Here is a 22260-nt window from a genome sequence, read left to right as displayed (position 1 = left end):
GCTAAAGAGTCAGGGTTAGTTTCTGCTGTGTGACACCTAGGTCCAGATCCCTCCCATGACAAGGCCAGGGACAATATGTTCCTGTGTAGTTTTTATTCTTACTTAATTTAAATATATATATATTTTCTATATTGTTATTATTATTTCTACATTGTTGGGAAAGAGCTCTCAAGGTAAGAATTTCACTGGACTGTTGTAGCCTGTGTACGTGTTGAACTTTGAAACTTCGACATTAAATAGTAATCCTACGCATCAGTTTGAAATAGGAGACTGGGTTGACTCATTGTAAAAGTGACTCGGTGACAATCACAACATCCTCACAAATTTTTTTTAAAACAAGAAATGAATGAGGTCTACTGCAACTTCAATCATCCAATCCACCTATAGCCTCGTATATGTGTACATCTAGCGCCATCATGCGTCCATTTACAAAACGTCACAATCACCGGAGCGGACCGAAAATAGGCTCAACCTGGGTTCCTACACGGAGTATTTTGGTCGTAGCACGAGTTAAATGTATCTTGAACTTCCAGAGTTGACTTTCTCGATTTATTCAGGTTAAACTATTTTAATTACAATGTCTAATATCACAAATGTATCCCGTGTCGTCCACGCATTGAGGGTCCAACGGCTGACAAAGGGTTTTTGCTTGAAAACACCCGCGTTTGCTTGCAACTTGGCGAGATTTCTGCACTCGAACTTCTCGCCCAACAGAACTTTCCCAAAGCATCGCTTTGAATGCGCTACACATTACAGCTCTTCAGCAAAGAAGGACACCGTTAGGATAGGATGCGCGTCCGGGTTTTGGGGAGATACGGCGGCCTCGGGTAAGAGCAAGCTAGATGGTTGTAGTTGGCTAGGCACATGACTTGTTCTCTAGTCTAGCCAACTAGGACAGAGTTCATTCGCTTTGACCTCAGAGACTCTAGGGTTTGCGTTACAAATTGCACCCTATTCGCATGTAGGGCACTACTTTTGACCAAGGCCCATAGTGTAGGGTGCTATAGAATTAAGCTCTTATATTCATGTGTTATGTCAGTTTATGACAACATTAACTATCTATCTACAAACATTATCAATGGATATGATTATGGATAGCTTGGATCAATGGATGAACTTTTAGCAGACAAAGTATTTATGGAACTCTTCTCTCCCTCTCTCTCTCTCTCGCTCTTTCTGTCTCTCTCTCTCTCTCTCGCTCTTTCTCTCTCTCTCTCTCTCTCCCTCTCTCTCTCTCTCAGTCCCCCAGCTGATCTACAGTGGGCAGATAGACTACCTGGTGTTTGACTACCTCAGTGAGATCACCATGTCTCTCCTCACCGTGGCCAAGACCAAGATGCCTGTGAGCTTATTACCTATCAATCATTCATTTTCTTGTCAATTACCTTTGAATCCCGCCGAGTATCAATAATCACCAGGTCAAGAAGCCTGTGAATCCACCTATTCATCAATAACCAATATTAGTTATCTCATCAATGCATTTCTTCTTCTTTCAGAATATGGGTTATGCCCCTGACTTTGTCCAAATAGCGATAGCTCCCTTTATACATGACATCCATAAGAAAGGTAGGACCTGGCTTCACGTTAACCTTCCACATCAACATGTTACTAGATCTGTTATCATGTTAACCTTCCACATCAACATGTTACTAGATCTGTTATCATGTTAACCTTCCACATCAACATGTTACTAGATCTGTTATCATGTTAACCTTCCACATCAACATGTTACTAGATCTGTTATCATGTTAACCTTCCACATCAACATGTTACTAGATCTGTTATCATGTTAACCTTCCACATCAACATGTTACTAGACGTCATGTTAACCTTCCACATCAACATGTTACTAGATCTGTTATCATGTTAACCTTCCACATCAACATGTTACTAGATCTGTTATCATGTTAACCTTCCACATCAACATGTTACTAGATCTGTTATCATGTTAACCTTCCACATCAACATGTTACTAGACGTCATGTTAACCTTCCACATCAACATGTTACCTGATCTGTTATCTTGTTGACATTCCAAGTCGTGCGTGCTTATGCGTGCGTGTTTGTGTGCGTGCGTGTTTGTGCGTGTGTGCGTACGTTTTTGTGCGTGTGTGCGTGCGTGTTTGTGCGTGTGTGCGTGTGTAGGTATCCGGGTGGTCAGTAATGCCGGGGGGGTGAACCCACTGGCATGCGCTGCCGCTATACAGGAAGTAGTCAAGAAGGCGGGACTTGATCTCAAGGTCGCCGTGGTGACAGGCGATGACCTCATGGCTCAGGTATGTACGCTCAAATCGAATCCTATTTTATTGGTCACATACACATGGTTAGCAGATGTTAATGTGAGTGTAGCGAAATGCTTGTGCTTCTAGTTCCGACAGTGCAGTAATATCTAACAAGTAATCTGACAATTCCCCATCAACTACCTAATACACACACATCTAAAGGGATGGAATAGGAATATGTAAATATAGATATATAGATATATGGATGGCTGAGCGGCACAGGCAAGATGATATAAGATGCAGTAAATACATATGAGATGAGTAATGTAAGATATGTAAACATTATTAAAGTGGCATTATTTAAAGTGACTAGTGATCCATTTGTTAAAGTGGCCAGTGATTGGGTCTCCATGTGGGCACCTCTCTGAGTTAGTGGTGGCTGTTTAACAGTGTGATGGCCTTGAGTTAGAAGCTGTTTTTCAGTCTCTCGGTCCCTGCTTTGATGCACCTGTACTGACCTCGCCTTCTGGATGATAGCGGGGTGAACAGGCAGTGGCTCGGGTGGTTGTTGTCCTTGATGATCTTTTTGGCCTTCCTGTGACATCAGGTGGTGTAGGTGTCCTGGAGGGCAGGTAGTCTGCCCCCGGTGATGCGTTGTGCAGACCTCACTACCCTCTGGAGAGCCTTACGGTTGTGGGCGGTGCAGTTGCCGTACCAGGCGGTGATACAGCCCGACAGGATGCTCTCAATTGTGCATCTGTAAAAGTGTTTGAGGTTTTTAGGTGACAAGCCAATTTTCTTCAGCCTCCTGAGGTTGAAGAGGTGCTGTTGCGCCTTCTTCACCACGCTGTCTGTGTGGGTGGACCATTTCAGTTTGTTCGTGATGTGTACGTCGAGTAACTTTCCACCTTCTCCACTGCTGTCCCTTTCGATGTGGATAGGGGGGTGCTCCCTCTGCTGTTTCCTGAAGTGCACGATCATCTCCGCTCTTTGTCATCATCATCATCATCATTTCATTTAATGCAATTCTCTATTGCTTTGCATTGTTGGGGTAGGTTCCTTGTTAATTGTCAATCATTGGCTTATTGGTGAAATCAGCAGCCAGACAATATCTTCTTTAAAACTTCTTCGGGATAGGGGGCAGTATTTTCACTTCCGGATGAAAAGCGTGCCCAAAGTAAACTTCCTGTTACTCAGGCCCAGAAGCTAGGATATGCATAAGCATGGTAGTATTGGATAGACAACACTCTAATGTTTCTAAAACTGTTAAAATAATGTCTGAGTATAACAGAACTGATTTGGCAGGCAGAACCCCGAGCACAATCCATCCAGGGGCATTTTTTTGTTGAGGTCATTGTGTTTTCCAATGCTTTTCTATGGGAAACCGGATTTATTAGGGCCCAGATTGCAGTTCCTATGGCTTCCACTAGATGTCAACAGTCTTTAGAAATTGTTCGATGTTTTTCTTTTGAGAAATAAAGAAGTAGTGCTGTTCTTTCTACGTGTCACTCAGAAGGGCTCTAGTATTTTGGTGCGTGTGAACAAGAGTGCGCTCCGTGTTGTTTTCTTCGGTATTGGAAACTGTTTATGCCGTCTTAAATTTTATCGATTATTTACATTTTAGGGTACCTGAGGTTGGATTAAAAACGTTGTTTGAAATGTTTGGACCAAGTTTACAGGTAACTTATTAGATACTTTGTAGTCATGTTGGGCAATTTGGAACCGGTGTATTTCTGATTCAAACGCTCCAAATAAATGGACAGTTTGGGGATATAAAGAAGGAATTTATCGAACAAAACGACAATTGTGTCACTGAGACATTTGGGATTGCAAAAAGAAGATCTTCAAAGGCATTTATTATATAGTTTTTTCTGACTTTTGTGTCGCACCTGCCTGGTTGAAAAATGATTTTCATGTGTTTTGTATGCGGGGCGCTGTCCTCAGATAATCTCATGGTTTGCTTTCGCCGTAAAGCCTTTTTGAAATCTGACACAGCGGCTGGATTAACAAGAAGTTAAGCTTTATTTTGATGTATTACATATATTTTCGTGAATGTTGAATATTGATATTTCTGTAGTTTGAATTTGGCGCTCTGCAATTTCACCGGATGTTGTCAAATCGGTCCCACTAACGGGATTGCCGCTTCAAGGGATCCCTAAGAGGTTTTAAGTAAATCAATCAAACCTTTATTAATGCAATTGCACACAGAAGATAGAAATAGAAATACTTGCAGTCAACCCCTGCCTACCTCAACACCTTCTACTCATGAGACCAAGCCCATGCATATACAGTTAGACAAACTTGCAGGATAAAACAATAGTCCAGTGTTTTCTAAGGGCTCAGCAGTCATTTTCCATTCACGTGTGGCTTACACTGATATGTCTGACTTGTCTCTTATCTATAATATTCCCCTGCAGGTGTCTGTGTCTATGAATCTCTTTTAGCCTTGAGGCGCTTTCTCACAGACATCCTGTTTTGTCTGCAATAACTCACATCTCTCAGACCGTTTCTTATAAGAGGCAGAGACTAGAAAATAACTGTGGAACAGTATTAAACATTATAATGCATATATATATTGCTACGCTGTAGTCCAGGACCCTATAGATGTAGTGGGGGAGGGGTCTTATAGCCCTTCCCCTTCTATTAATGCATAATCAATTATTATAATACATCAATCATTTTGTGCAGCCCCTATCATGACCCCAAGGTGACCCCCATTAGCATAGATTGCCAACTCCTCTCCTCCTACCTTTTCTCTCCTCCTAACCTCCTTTCCTCACTTCACCTCCCCCCTCCTTTCCTCTCCTCCTCCCTCCTTTCCTCTCCTCCTCCCTCTTTTCCTCTCCTCCTCCCTCCTTTCCTCTCCTCCCCCCTCCTTTTCCTCTCCTCCTCCCTCCTCTTCCCTCCTCTCCTCCAGAAAGACAGTCTGTCTGAGGTGAGAATGGCTGATGGGATGAGCAGGTCAAAGCTGCCTACAACCGTCCACAGTATGAATGCCTACTTGGGGTAAGTCTGGGAACGATAGAAACACAATACTGTTTTATACTGTTAGAACAATACTGAACTATTATATACTGTTAGAACAATACAATACTGAACTATTATATACTGTTAGAACAATACTGAACTATTATATACTGTTAGAACAATACAATACTGAACTATTATATACTGTTAGAACAATACTGAACTATTATATACTGTTAGAACAATACAATGCTGAACTATTATATACTGTTAGAACAATACTGAACTATTATATACTGTTAGAACAATACTGAACTATTATATACTGTTAGAACAATACTGAACTATTATATACTGTTAGAACAATACAATACTGAACTATTATATACTGTTAGAACAATACAATACTGAACTGTTATATACTGTTAGAACAATACAATACTGAACTGTTATATACTGTTAGAACAATACTGAACTATTATATACTGTTAGAACAATACAATACTAAACTATTATATACTGTTAGAACAATACAATACTGTACTATTATATACTGTTAGAACAATACAATACTGTACTATTATATACTGTTAGAACAATACAATACTGAACTATTATATAATGTTAGAACAATACAATACTGAACTATTATATACTGTTAGAACAATACTGAACTATTATATACTGTTAGAACAATACAATACTGAACTGTTATATACTGTTAGAACAATACAATACTGTACTATTATATACTGTTAGAACAATACAATACTGTACTATTATATACTGTTAGAACAATACAATACTGTACTATTATATACTGTTAGAACAATACTGAACTATTATATAATGTTAGAACAATACAATACTGAACTGTTATATACTGTTAGAACAATACAATACTGAACTGTTATATACTGTTAGAACAATACAATACTGAACTGTTATATACTGTTAGAACAATACAATACTGTAATATTATATACTGTTAGAACAATACAATACTGTACTATTATATACTGTTAGAACAATACAATACTGAACTATTATATAATGTTAGAACAATACAATACTGAACTATTATATAATGTTAGAACAATACAATACTGTACTATTATATAATGTTAGAACAATACAATACTGAACTATTATATAATGTTAGAACAATACAATACTGAACTGTTATATACTGTTAGAACAATACAATACTGTACTATTATATACTGTTAGAACAATACAATACTGAACTATTATATACTGTTAGAACAATACTGAACTATTATATACTGTTAGAACAATACAATACTGAACTATTATATAATGTTAGAACAATACAATACTGAACTGTTATATACTGTTAGAACAATACAATACTGTACTATTATATACTGTTAGAACAATACAATACTGAACTATTATATACTGTTAGAACAATACTGAACTATTATATACTGTTAGAACAATACAATACTTAACTGTTATATACTGTTAGAACAATACTGAACTATTATATGCTGTTAGAACAATACTGAACTATTATATACTGTTAGAACAATACTGAACTATTATACACTGTTAGAACAATACTGAACTATTATACACTGTTAGAACAATACTGAACGATTATACACTGTTAGAACAATACTGAACTATTATATACTGTTAGAACAATACAATACTGAACTATTATATACTGTTAGAACAATACAATACTGTACTATTATATACTGTTAGAACAATACCGAACTATTATATACTGTTAGAACAATACAATACTGTACTATTATATACTGCTAGAACAATACTGAACTATTATATACTGTTAGAACAATACAATACTGAACTGTTATATACTGTTAGAACAATACAATACTGAACTATTATATACTGTTAGAACAAAACTGTACTGTTATATACTGTTAGAACAATACAATACTGGACTATTATATACTGTTAGAACAATACTGAACTGTTATATACTGTTAGAACAATACAATACTGGACTATTATATACTGTTAGAACAATACTGAACTATTATATACTGTTAGAACAATACTGTACTGGTATATACTGTTAGAACAATACTGAACTATTATATACTGTCAGAACAATACAATACTGAACTATTATATACTGTTAGAACAATACAATACTGAACTATTATATACTGTTAGAACAATACTGAACTAGTATATACTGTTAGAACAATACTGTACTATTATATACTGTTAGAACAATACTGAACTATTATATACTGTTAGAACAATACTGAACTATTATATACTGTTAGAACAATACTGAACTATTATATACTGTTAGAACAATACTGAACTATTATATACTTTTAGAACAATACAATACTGTACTATTATATACTGTTAGAACAATACTGAACTATTATATACTGTTAGAACAATACCGAACTATTATATACTGTTAGAACAATACAATACTGTACTATTATACACTGTTAGAACAATACAATACTGAACTATTATATACTGTTAGAACAATACTGTACTGTTATATACTGTTAGAACAATACAATACTGAACTATTATATACTGTTAGAACAATACTGAACTATTATATACTGTTAGAACAATACTGAACTATTATATACTGTTAGAACAATACTGAACTATTATATACTGTTAGAACAATACTGTACTGGTATATACTGCTAGAACAATGCTGAACTATTGTACACTAGGGAGAACAAGTTTTTGATACACTGCCGATTTTGCAGGTTTTCCTACTTACAAAGCATGTAGAGGTCTGTAATTTTTTATCATAGGTACACTTCAACCGTGAGAGACGGAATCAAAAAAAAAAATCTAAAATCCAGAAAATCACATTGTATGATTTTTAAGTAATTAATTTGCATTTTATTGCATGACATAAGTATTTGATCACCTACCAACCAGTAAGAATTCCGGCTCTCACAGACCTGTTAGTTTTTCTTTAATAAATGTATAAATGTAATTTATTGGCATGGGAAAGCAAGTGAAATGGATAATAAAAAATTAACAGTAAACATTACACTCACAGAAGTTCCAAAAGAATAAAGACATTTCAAATGTCATATTATGTCTATATACAGTGTTGTAATGATGTGCAAATAGATAAGTACAAAATGGAAAATAAATAAACATAAATATGGGTTGTATTTACAATGGTGTTTGTTCTTCACTGGTTGACCTTTTCTTGTGGCAAAAGGTCACAAATCTTGTTGTTGTGATGTCACACTGTGGCCATCCAATAGATATGGGAGTTTATCAATGTTTGATTTGTTTTCGAATTCTTTGTGGGTCTGTGTAATCTGAGGGAAATATGTGTCTCTAATATGGTCATACATTTGGCAGGAGGTTAGGAAGTGCAGCTCAGTTTCCACCTCATTTTGTGGGCAGTGAGCACATAGCCTGTCTTCTCTTGAGAGCCAGGTCTGCCTACGGCAGCCTTTCTCAATAGCAAGGCTATGCTCACTGAATCTGTACATAGTCGAAGCTTTCTTTGTACTCATGGTGCTCACAGTGTGCCACTGTGTACTCACGGTGTACCCCCTCTTCCCCTCTCTCCACAGTGCGGTACCCATTCAGCGGTGTCTAGACCTGGGGGCTGACATTGTAGTGACAGGGAGATGTGTGGACAGTGCTGTCGCCCTAGGACCTCTTATGCACTCTGTAGGTTAGTGTGTGGGTGTGTGTGTGTGTGTGTGTGTGTGTGTGTGTGTGTGTACACTCATCCCTCGAAATCCACATCTGTTCTTGTAACAGTCAAAACACACTCCTCAGACCTTGGGAAACAGATAACACTGATTTTACCATCTTTATTTATTTATATAGAGAGTTTGTGTGTTGTGTTGTGATATTTGTGATGGGTTGGGATGTGATGGGTTGGGATGTGATGGGTTGGGATGTGATGGGTTGGGATGTGATGGGTTGTGATGTGATGGGTTGTGATGGGATGTGATGGGTTGGGATGTGATGGGTTGTGATGGGTTGGGATGTGATGTGATGGGTTGGGATGTGATGGGATATGATGGGTTATGTTTGGATGTGATGGGATGTGATGGGTTGTGATATGATGGGTTATGTTGTGATGTGATGGGTTTTGATGTGATGGGTTGGGGTGTGATGGGTTGGGATGGGTTGTGATGTGATGGGTTGGGATGTGATGGGTTGGGATGGGTTGTGATGTGATGGGTTGGGATGTGATGGGTTGGGATGTGATGGGATGTGATGGGTTGGGATGTGATGGGATGTGATGGGTTGGGATGTGATGGGTTGTATTGTGTTATCTTTCTGACAGTTTGGGTGGAAGCAAAACAACTATGACCTGTTGGCAGCTGGGAGGTAAACACACACACTTTGTTATTTTGTTTGGTTCCTTGCATGAGCACAGTGAAGGTTACTATAAGGCATGAGCACAGTGAAGGTTACTATAAGGCATGAGCACAGTGAAGGTTACTATAAGGCATGAGCACAGTGAAGGTTACTATAAGGCATGAGCACAGTGAAGGTTACTATAAGGCATGAGCACAGTGAAGGTTACTATGAGGCATGAGCACAGTGAAGGTTACTATAAGCCATGAGCACAGTGAAGGTTACTATAAGCCATGAGCACAGTGAAGGTTACTATAAGCCATGAGCACAGTGAAGGTTACTATAAGCCATGAGCACAGTGAAGGTTACTATGAGCCATGAGCACAGTGAAGGTTACTATGAGCCATGAGCACAGTGAAGGTTACTATGAGGCATGAGCACAGTGAAGGTTACTATGAGGCATGAGCACAGTGAAGGTTACTATGAGGCATGAGCATAGTGAAGGTTACTATAGGTCATGAGCACAGTGAAGGTTACTATAAGCCATGAGCACAGTGAAGGTTACTATAAGCCATGAGCACAGTGAAGGTTACTATAAGGCATGAGCACAGTGAAGGTTACTATAAGCCATGAGCACAGTGAAGGTTACTATGAGGCATGAGCACAGTGAAGGTTACTATAAGTCATGGGCACAGTGAAGGTTACTATAAGGCACGGGCACAGTGAAGGTTACTATAAGGCACGGGCACAGTGAAGGTTACTATAAGGCACGGGCACAGTGAAGGTTACTATAAGGCACGAGCACAGTGAAGGTTACTATAAGGCATGAGCACAGTGAAGGTTACTATGGGGATAAGCCGTTCCAGAATACAGTAGTTTAAATGATCTTTAAACCTTGCTCCCTCTCTCAGTCTTGCAGGCCATCTCATAGAGTGTGGTGCCCAGGCAACAGGTGGCATCTTCACAGACTGGCACACAGTACCCGACTGGTGAGGACATTATACAGTGTTGTCCCATTTCCTGTCCCAATGCTAGCTCAATCTGCTATCTCTTATGATAGAACAATATTATACACTAATGTCTTATCTTTCTTATCTCTTACCGGTGAATTTAATACTGTTACTACCAATACTACTACTACTACCAATACTACTACTACTACCAATACTACTACTACTACTACTACTACCAATACTACTACTACTACTACCAATACAACTACTACTACTACTACTACTACCAATACTACTACTACTACTACCAATACTACTACTACTACTATTACTACTACTACTACTACCAATACTACTACTACGACTGCCAATACTACTACTACCAATACTACGACTACTACTACTACCGATACCAATACTACTACTACTGATACAAATACAACAACTACTACTACTACTACTACCAATACTACTACTACTACTACTACGGATACCAATACTACTACTGATACCAATACTACTACAACAATACTACCACTACTACTATTACCAATACTACTATTACTACGACTACTACTACTACCAATACTACTACTGATACCAATACTGCAACAATACTACCACTACTACTACTACCACTACTACTATTACCAATACTACTATTACTACGACTACTACTACTACTACCAATACTACTACTGATACCAATAATACTACTACTACTACTGATACCAATAATACTACTACTACTACTACTACCAATACAACTACTACTACTACTACCAATACAACTACTACTACTACTATCAATACAACTACTACTACTACTACTGATACCAATACTACTGCAACAATACTACCACGACTACTACTGCCACTACTACTACTACCAATACTACTATGGCTACAATACTACTACTACTCCAATACTACTACATATACCAATACTACTACTGCTACCAATACTACTATTACTACTTCTACCAATAATACTGCCACTACTACTATTACCAATGATACTACCACTACTACTATAACCAATACTACTATTACTACTAATATTACTACTACCACCAATACTACTATTACTACTACTACCACTACTAGCACTACCAATACTACTATTACTACTACTATTACCAATAAGACTTCCAATACTACTACTACTACTACCAATACTGCTACTACTACTACTACCACTACTACTACTACTACTACCAATACTACTGCTACTACTACGAATACTACTATTACTACTACTACCACTGCTACTATTACCAATACTACTACTACTACCACTACTACCACTACTACTATTACCTCTACTGCCACTACTACTACTACTACTACTACCACTCCTACTATAACCAATACTACTATTACTACTACTGCCAATACTACTATTACTACTACTAACACTACTGCTACTACTACTACTGCTACTACCAATACTACTGCTACTACTACCAATACTAATATTACTACTACTACCACTACTGCTACTACCACGACTAGTACCACCAATACTGCTATTACTACTACTATTACCAATAATACTACCAATACTACCAATACTACTACTACTACTAATACCAATACTACTGCTACTACTACCAATACTACTATACCTACTAATATTACCAATACTTCTACCAATACTACTATTACTACTACTATTACCAATACTACTATTACCTCTACTACCTCTACTACTACTACTACCACTCCTACTATAACCAATACTACTATTACTACTACTACCACCACTACTAGTACGACCAATACTACTATTACTACTACTATCAATACAACTACTACTACTACTACTACTGATACCAATACTACTGCAACAATACTACCACGACTACTACTGCCACTACTACTACTACCACTCCTACTATAACCAATACTACTATTACTACTACTACCACCACTACTAGTACGACCAATACTACTATTACTACTACTATCAATACAACTACTACCACTACTACTATTACCAATACTACTATTACTACGACTACTACTACTACCAATACTACTATGGCTACAATACTACTACTACTCCAATACTACTACATATACCAATACTACTACTGCTACCAATACTACTATTACTACTTCTACCAATAATACTGCCACTACTACTATTACCAATGATACTACCACTACTACTATAACCAATACTACTATTACTACTAATATTACTACTACCACCAATACTACTATTACTACTACTACCACTACTAGCACTACCAATACTACTATTACTACTACTATTACCAATAAGACTTCCAATACTACTACTACTACTATCAATACTGCTACTACTACTACTACCACTACTACTACTACTACTACCAATACTACTGCTACTACTACGAATACTACTATTACTACTACTACCACTGCTACTATTACCAATACTACTACTACTACTACTACTACTACCACTACTACTATTACCTCTACTGCCACTACTACTACTACTACTACTACCACTCCTACTATAACCAATACTACTATTACTACTACTGCCAATACTACTATTACTACTACTAACACTACTGCTACTACCAATACTACTGCTACTACTACCAATACTAATATTACTACTACTACCACTACTGCTACTACCACTACTAGTACCACCAATACTGCTATTACTACTACTATTACCAATAATACTACCAATACTACCAATACTACTACTACTACTAATACCAATACTACTGCTACTACTACCAATACTACTATACCTACTACTATTACCAATACTTCTACCAATACTACTATTACTACTACTTTTACCAATACTACTATTACTACTACTCCACTACTACTACTGCCAATACTACCACTACTACTATTACCAATACTACTATTACCTCTACTACCTCTACTACTACTACTACTACTACCACTCCTACTATAACCAATACTACTATTACTACTACTACCACTACTGCTACCACCACTACTAGTACGACCAATACTACTATTACTACTACTATTACCAATAATACTACTACTACCAATACTACTACTACTACCAATACTACTACTACTACCAATACTACTACCAATACTACTATTACTACTACTACCAATACTACTATTACCAATACTACTACTACTACTACTACTATTTGTACTACTATTACCAATAATTTTACCAATACTACTATTACTACTACTGCCATCAATAATACTACTACTAATACCAATACTACTATTACTACTACTGATATTACCAATAATTTTACCAATACTACTATTACTACTACTGCCATCAATAATACTACTACTAATACCAATACTACTATTACTACTACTGATATTACCAATAATACTACCAATACAACTATTACGAATAATACTACCAATACTACCACTACAATTACCAATACTACTACCACTACTACTACTATTACCAATGATACTACCAATACTACTAATTATACTATTACCAATACTACCACTACCACTACTACTATTACCAATACTAAGTTTACTAATACTACCACTACTACTATTACTACTACTATTACCAATACTACTTTTACTACTACTACCACTACTATTACTACTACTACTACTATTACCAACACTACTACCAATACTACTATTACTACTACTTTTACCAGTAATTCTACAAATAATACTACTGCTACCAATACTAATACTACTACTACCAATACTACCAATACTACTACTACTACTACTACCGCCAATACTACTATTATTACTACTACCACCAATACTACTACCACCAATACTACTACTACCAAATCTACTACTACTCTGACTGACTCTCTCCTCCCACCCTCTTTCTCTTTCTTCCCCCACTTCCCCTCCCCCTTCTTCTCTCCATCCCTCCCCCTACTTCTCTCCCTCCCTCCCTCCCTCCCTCCCCCTTCTTCTCTCCCTCCCTCCCCCTTCTTCTCTCCCTCCCCCCTACTTCTCTCCCTCCCTCCCCCTACTTCTCTCCCTCCCTCCCCCTACTTCTCTCCCTCCCTCCCTCCCTCCCTCCCCCTTCTTCTCTCCCTCCCTCCCCCTACTTCTCTCCCTCCCTCCCCCTACTTCTCTCCCTCCCTCCCCCTACTTCTCTCCCTCCCTCCCCCTTCTTCCCTCCCTCCCCCTTCTTCCCTCCCTCCCCCCTACTTCTCTCCCTCCCCCTACTTCTCTCCCTCCCTCCCCCTACTTCTCTCCCTCCCTCCCCCTTCTTCTCTCCCTCCCTCCCTACCCCTTCTTCTCTCCCTCCCCTCCTACTTCTCTCCCTCCCACCCCTACTTCTCTCCCTCCCACCCCTACTTCTCTCCCTCCCTCCCCCTTCTTCTCTCCCTCCCTCCCCCTTCTTCTCTCCCTCCCTCCCCCTTCTTCCCTCCCTCCCTCCCCCTACTTCTCTCCCTCCCCCTACTTCTCTCCCTCCACCTACTTCTCTCCCTCCCTCCCCCTTCTTCTCTCCCTCCCTCCCTCTACTTCTCTCCCTCCCTCCCCTTCTTCTCTCCCTCCCCCCCTACTTCTCTCCCTCCCTCCCACTTCTTCTCTCCCTCCCTCCCCCTTCTTCTCTCCCTCCCCTCCTCCTCCTCTCCCTTCCCCCCCCCTCCCTCCCTCCCCCTACTTCTCTCCCTCCACCTACTTCTCTCCCTCCCTCCCCCTTCTTCTCTCCCTCCCTCCCTCTACTTCTCTCCCTCCCTCCCTCTACTTCTCTCCCTCCCTCCCCCTACTTCTCTCCCTCCCCTCCTACTTCTCTCCCTCCCCTCCTACTTCTCTCCCTCCCCTCCTACTTCTCTCCCTCCCCCCCTACTTCTCTCCCTCCCCCTTCTTCTCTCCCTCCCTCCCCCTACTTCTCTCCCTCACTCCCCTACTTCCCTCCCTCCCCCTACTTCTCTCCCTCCACCTACTTCTCTTCCTCCCTCCCCCTTCTTCTCTCCCTCCTTCCCCCTTCTTCTCTCCCTCCCTCCCCCTACTTCTCTCACTCCCTCCCCCTACTTCTCTCACTCCCTCCCCCTACTTCTCTCACTCCCTCCCCCTACTTATCTCCCTCCCTACCTCCTTCTCTCCCTCCCTACCTCCTTCTCTCCCTCCCTCCCTCCCTACTTCTCTCCCTCCCTCCCTCCCTACTTCTCTCCCTCCCTCCCCCTACTTCTCTCCCTCCCTCCCCCTACTTCTCTCCCTCCCTCCCCCTACTTCTCTCACTCCCTCCCCCTACTTCTCTCTCTCCCTCCCCCTACTTCTCTCTCCCTCCCTCCCTCCCTCCCTCCCTCCCTCCCTCCCTCCCTCCCTCCCTCCCTCCCTCCTTCTCTCTCTCTCTCTCCCTCCCTCCCTACTTATCTCCCTCCCTCCCCCTTCTTCTCTCTCTCCCTCCCTCCACCTTCTTCTCTCTCTCCCTCCCTCCACCTTCTTCTCTCTCTCCCTCCCTCCACCTTCTTCTCTCTCTCCCTCCCTCCCCCTTCTTCTCTCTCTCCCTCCCTCCCCCTTCTTCTCTCTCTCCCTCCCTCCCCCTTCTTCTCTCTCTCCCTCCCTCCCCCTACTTCTCTCTCTCCCTCCCTCCCCCTACTTCTCTCCCTCCCTCCCTCCCCCTACTTCTCTCTCTCCCTCCCTCCCCCTACTTCTCTCCCTCCCTCCCTCCCCCTTCTCTCTCTCCCTCCCTCCCCCTACTTCTCTCTCTCCCTCCCTCCCCCTACTTCTCTCTCTCCCTCCCTCCCCCTACTTCTCTCTCTCCCTCCCTCCCTCCCCCTTCTCTCTCCCTCCCTCCCCCTACTTCTCTCTCTCCCTCCCTCCCCCTACTTCTCTCTCTCCCTCCCTCCCCCTACTTCTCTCTCTCCCTCCCTCCCCCTACTTCTCTCTCTCTCCCTCCCTCCCCCTTCTCCCTCCCTCCCCCTACTTCTCTCTCCCCCTCCCTCCCCCTTCTCCCTCCCTCCCCCTACTTCTCTCCCTCCCTCCCTCCCCTTCTCTCCCTCCCTCCCTCCCTCCCCCTTCTTCCCTCCCTCCCTCCCTCCCCCTACTTCCCTCCCTCCCTCCCCCTACTTCCCTCCCTCCCTCCCCCTACTTCCCTCCCTCTCCCTACTTCTCTCCCTCCCCCTACTTCTCTCCCTCCCCCTACTTCTCTCCCTCCCTCCCTCCCCCTTCTTCCCTCCCCCTTCTTCCCTCCCTCCCTCCCCCTACTTCTCTGCCTCCCCCTACTTCCCTCCCTCCCCCTACTTCTCTCCCTCCCTCCCTCCCTCCCCCTACTTCTCTCCCTCCCTCCCTCCCTCCCTCCCCCTACTTCTCTCCCTCCCTCCCCCTACTTCTCTCCCTCCCTCCCTCCCCCTACTTCTCTCCCTCCCTCCCTCCCCCTACTTCTCTCCCTCCCTCCCTCCCCCTACTTCTCTCCCTCCCTCCCTCCCTCCCCCTACTTCTCTCTCTCTCTCCCTCCCTCCCCCTACTTCTCTCTCTCTCCCTGCCCCTTCTCCCTCCCTCCCCTACTTCTCTCTCACCCTCCCTCCCCCTTCTTCTCTCTCTCCCTCCCTCCCCCTTCTCCCTCCCTCCCCCTACTTCTCTCCCTCCATCCCCCTACTTCTCTCCCTCCCTCCCTCCCTCCCTCCCTCCCTCCCCTTCTCTCCCTCCCTCCCCTTCTCTCCCTCCCTCCCCCTTCTTCCCTCCCTCCCTCCCTCCCCCTACTTCTCTCCCTCCCCCTACTTCTCTCCCTCCCCCTACTTCTCTCCCTCCCTCCCTCCCCTTCTCTCCCTCCCTCCCTCCCCCTTCTTCCCTCCCTCTCCCTACTTCTCTCCCTCCCCCTACTTCTCTCCCTCCCCCTACTTCTCTCCCTCCCTCTCTCTCAGGGATAACATGGGTTTCCCAGTGGTGGAGTGCTCTGCTGATGGATCCTTCATTCTGTCCAAGCCGCCCAAAACAGGCGGATTGGTATCGTTCGGAACGGTTGCCGAGCAACTAGTGTACGAGATCGGTGACCCGCAGAAATACCTGCTTCCTGACGTCACCTGTGATTTCTCTAACGTCAACATCACTGAAGTAGCAGGTACACACACACACACACACATTTTTACATTAATAATTTATCCAGAGCAACTTACAGTTATTGCCTTTTTTTCTCTCTCTCTCTCTCTCTCTCTCTCACTCTCACTCTCACTCTCACACACACACACACACACACACACACACACACACACACACATTGACGATGGGGTATCAGGTAGAAAGCTACAGTGGAGGACAAGCCCAACGTGGACTAGAGGGTGAATCCTGTGTCCCTACAATAAACCCTAAACAGTCACATCTGGAATGAATCACAACTGAATCTTAGTCTGAAACTCAAACGAAACCCTTTCTGGCTCACTGTCCTCAACTCAACCTCTGATGAACATCCCAACAGACATCAAACAGATGGACGGATCACACTGTTAACAGACAGACAGATGGACTGAGTTCACTGTTAACAGACAGACAGATGGACTGAGTACACTGTTAACAGACAGACAGATGGACTGAGTACACTGTTAACAGACAGACAGATGGACTGAGTTCACTGTTAACAGACAGACAGATGGACTGAGTTCACTGTTAACAGACAGACAGATGGACTGAGTTCACTGTTAACAGATGGACAGAGTACACTGTTAACAGACAGACAGATGGACTGAGTTCACTGTTAACAGACAGACAGATGGACTGAGTACACTGTTAACAGACAGACAGATGGACTGAGTTCACTGTTAACAGACAGACAGATGGACTGAGTACACTGTTAACAGATGGACAGAGTACACTGTTAACAGACAGACAGATGGACTGAGTTCACTGTTAACAGACAGACAGATGGACTGAGTTCACTGTTAACAGATGGACAGATGGACTGAGTACACTGTTAACAGACAGACAGATGGACTGAGTACACTGTTAACAGATGGACTGAGTTCACTGTTAACAGACAGACAGATGGACTGAGTTCACTGTTAACAGACAGACAGATGGACTGAGTTCACTGTTAACAGACAGACAGATGGACTGAGTTCACTGTTAACAGATGGACAGAGTACACTGTTAACAGACAGACAGATGGACTGAGTTCACTGTTAACAGACAGACAGATGGACTGAGTACACTGTTAACAGACAGACAGATGGACTGAGTACACTGTTAACAGATGGACTGAGTTCACTGTTAACAGACAGACAGATGGACTGAGTTCACTGTTAACAGACAGACAGATGGACTGAGTTCACTGTTAACAGATGGACAGAGTACACTGTTAACAGACAGACAGATGGACTGAGTTCACTGTTAACAGACAGACAGATGGACTGAGTACACTGTTAACAGACAGACAGATGGACTGAGTACACTGTTAACAGATGGACAGAGTACACTGTTAACAGACAGACAGATGGACTGAGTTCACTGTTAACAGACAGACAGATGGACTGAGTTCACTGTTAACAGATGGACAGATGGACTGAGTACACTGCTAACAGACAGACAGATGGACTGAGTACACTGTTAACAGATGGACTGAGTTCACTGTTAACAGACAGACAGATGGACTGAGTTCACTGTTAACAGACAGACAGATGGACTGAGTTCACTGTTAACAGACAGACAGATGGACTGAGTTCACTGTTAACAGATGGACAGAGTACACTGTTAACAGACAGACAGATGGACTGAGTTCACTGTTAACAGACAGACAGATGGACTGAGTACACTGTTAACAGACAGATGGACTGAGTACACTGTTAACAGATGGACTGAGTTCACTGTTAACAGACAGACAGATGGACTGAGTTCACTGTTAACAGACAGACAGATGGACTGAGTTCACTGTTAACAGACAGACAGATGGACTGAGTTCACTGTTAACAGATGGACTGAGTTCACTGTTAACAGACAGACAGATGGACTGAGTTCACTGTTAACAGACAGACAGATGGACTGAGTTCACTGTTAACAGACAGACAGATGGACTGAGTACACTGTTAACAGACAGACAGATGGACTGAGTACACTGTTAACAGACAGACAGATGGACTGAGTACACTGTTAACAGACAGACAGATGGACTGAGTTCACTGTTAACAGTTGGAGGAGGGAGATAAAGGGGGTTTAATTAGGATTGAAAATATGGAGGGAGGAAGGGAGAGACTGTTTGTGTGTCTGATGTCTCTGTCTGTCTTCAGGAGTGGAGGGAGGAAGGGAGAGACTGTTTGTGTGTCTGATTTCTCTATCTGTCTTCAGGAGTGGAGGGAGGAAGGGAGAGACTGTTTGTGTGTCTCATGTCTCTGTCTGTCTTCAGGAGTGGAGGGAGGAAGGGAGAGACTGTTTGTGTGTCTGATTTCTCTATCTGTCTTCAGGAGTGGAGGGAGGGATGGTCAAAGTGACCGGAGCCAGAGGTTTTGCTCCGTCCAATGACTACAAGGTAACACTACGCAGTAAAAACTATTTCCCAGTAATCATCCCTCAGGTTCAGAGCCACAGATGTCCTGTTGACATTATATGAGTCAAGTCTCTTCATTCTCATTTAAATCAATGAACGAAAACTATTTCTTTATTCCCTAGGTGTGTGCCACCTACATGGATGGGTACAGGGCGACAGCAGTGTGTCCTGTAGGGGGCCCCAGAGCCACCGAGAAGGCCAGACGCACCGCAGAGAGCATCATCAAACGGTTAGCGTTAGCATCCAATCCAAACCAAACATTTAATAAGCACACTGCTAGCGGATAGCTTCGTCTAACAGTTAGCGTTAGCATCCAATCCAAACCAAACATTTAATTATCATTTGTTATTCTTCTCTTATGTTTTCTAGGTATTTCCTTAATACTGCATTGTTGTTTAAGGGCTTGAAAGCATTAGGTCTACAGCTGTTGTATTCGGCGCATGTGACAAATAACATTTTATTTTATTTGATAAACGAGGCAAAATAGAAGTTGTCCTATAACAGTTAAGATCAGCTTGATCTCCCCCTTTAAATAAAGGACAGACCGTAGCTGCCTTCCAAGCAATGAGAAACTCCCCAGACAGGAGAGAGAGAGGTTAAAAAGCTGTGAGGAGGAGGGTTTAGTCTCCAGGTCTTTAATCGTTTTCCAGAACTTATTTTGATTAGACCCACAGAGAGAGAACTGCTCCTTAAAGTAACTAACTTTGGCCTTCTGGATAGTCTGAGTGCACTTATTTATCATTTGCCTGAACGAGAGCGTGTAACGAGCCTTTCGCCAAGTGGAATTCTTGAGGTGGAGTAACTCTGCCAACTCACAGTCGAACCAGGGGCTAAACCTGTTTTTAATTCTTATTTTGTTTATGGGGGCGTGTTTGTTAACTATACCACTGAAAATATCAAAAAAGAAGGTCCAAGGGTCTTGGACAGAGGGGATCAAGCTGATTCTATACCATTTTTACAGAGGCCAGGTCATGAAGGAAGGCTTGCTCGTTAAAGTTATTTAGCAAGCGTCTATGACCAATCAGGACAGGTCGTTTCACTGAGCGGCCATTACGAACACAGGCTGTAAAACAGTGATCACTAAAGTCATTACAGAAAACACCAGACTGATACCTATCAGGATTATTTGTGAGAATAACGTCAAGGAAAGTAGTCTTTTCTGGGTGTTTGGAGTCATACCTTGTGGGATTGGTGATAATCTGAGAAAGATTTAGGGAGTCCCATTGCTTTAGGACTTGGTCAGGTGGTTTAAGCATGTCCCAGTTTAGGTCACTTAGCAGGACAAATGCAGACTTAGTTTAAGGGGCCAGGAGAGAGCTTAAGGCAGGTAGGGTACAGGCCGGTGCGGATGGAGGACGATAACACCCAGCAACAGTCATCGAAAAGCTATTTGAAAGTTTAATGCTTAATACTAGCAAATCAAATTGTTTGGGGACAGACTTGGTGGAGACAACCGAGCACTGAAGGTGATCCTTGGTAAAGATTGCCACTCCACCACCTTTGGAAGATCTGTCTTGCCGAAAAAGGTTATAACCAGAAAGGTTAACATCAGTATTCAAGACACTCTTCCTTAACCACGTCTCAGTGATGACCAACACATCTGGATTGGAGCTGTGAACCCACACTTTCAATTGATCCATTTTAGGTAATAAGCTTCTAGTGTTAACATGCAGAGTACCCAGGCTTTTACGAGAGCAGAAATCAGTGAAGCAGATATCAGAGCACAGGTCAGAATTGGGGCTAGCAACAGTAGATGGACCAGGGTATACATGCACATTTCCAGATATCATCAACAGTAATACAATCAGGGCACGGCAGAAGACAGGGAGAGCTCTGCAGTGTTTATTTATGACATTTGAATGTGCATTAGATGACAACAAGATCATATTGTACAGCAAAACAAAAAAAGCCGGCGAGAGGTGGTTAGAATAGGATGGGAGGCCAAGAGTCTGTGTAACCAATAGAGAGTCCCGAGTCCCGAGTGTGGGAACAAACACAGTCTGTCCCACAGTAGCTAGCAAGTGTCTGTCCACCGTTTTTTTTTCTTCTCGTGGAAAAGGAGGTCGTTAGCTAGCTATATCTCTTCACTTTCAGTGAATGGTCCTTTACGACGTCCAAACAAAGTTGTCCCGTGGCTGTTGTATTTTGGAGTTTGCGAGGAGGACGTCTTCTGATGTGATCAAAGCAACAATATTGTTTCTTATTGAGGTCATTTTAACATTGAAGTGTCCTGGCTGCATATCAGTTCAAAATAGAGATGATTCCAGGGGTTACTGTATTGTAATGACCTCTGCACAGATGGAGGGGGCTTCGAAGGCCTCTGCATTTGGGAGGGGGGAGGTTGTGAGTCTCTCCTG

The 22260-nt window shown here is 42.1% G+C and overlaps 1 protein-coding gene across 2 annotated transcripts in view; it reads left to right on the top strand.

Moving 5' to 3' along the window:
* The first annotated feature begins 474 nt into the window (after window positions 1-474).
* lratb.1 (lecithin retinol acyltransferase b, tandem duplicate 1) overlaps window positions 475-22260 on the top strand; it is a 47962-nt gene continuing 26176 nt past the window's right edge. Inside the window, exons 1-11 of one of the 2 annotated variants that reach the window (XM_071334175.1) lie at window positions 475-827; window positions 1242-1342; window positions 1497-1566; window positions 2145-2275; window positions 5139-5227; window positions 8773-8872; window positions 9501-9544; window positions 10426-10503; window positions 17295-17491; window positions 19821-19885; window positions 20026-20132. In XM_071334175.1, the coding sequence (XP_071190276.1) occupies window positions 578-827; window positions 1242-1342; window positions 1497-1566; window positions 2145-2275; window positions 5139-5227; window positions 8773-8872; window positions 9501-9544; window positions 10426-10503; window positions 17295-17491; window positions 19821-19885; window positions 20026-20132 (1232 nt within the window). In that variant the 5' untranslated portion in view covers window positions 475-577. The remainder of the gene's footprint in view (window positions 828-1241; window positions 1343-1496; window positions 1567-2144; window positions 2276-5138; window positions 5228-8772; window positions 8873-9500; window positions 9545-10425; window positions 10504-17294; window positions 17492-19820; window positions 19886-20025; window positions 20133-22260) is intronic. The other variant, XM_071334176.1, reaches the window with a different exon arrangement.

Source organism: Salvelinus alpinus, chromosome 11 (genome assembly GCF_045679555.1).
Source record: "Salvelinus alpinus chromosome 11, SLU_Salpinus.1, whole genome shotgun sequence".
NCBI classification, from domain to species: Eukaryota; Metazoa; Chordata; class Actinopteri; order Salmoniformes; family Salmonidae; genus Salvelinus; species Salvelinus alpinus.
This window is presented reverse-complemented; position numbering and strand designations above follow the sequence as displayed.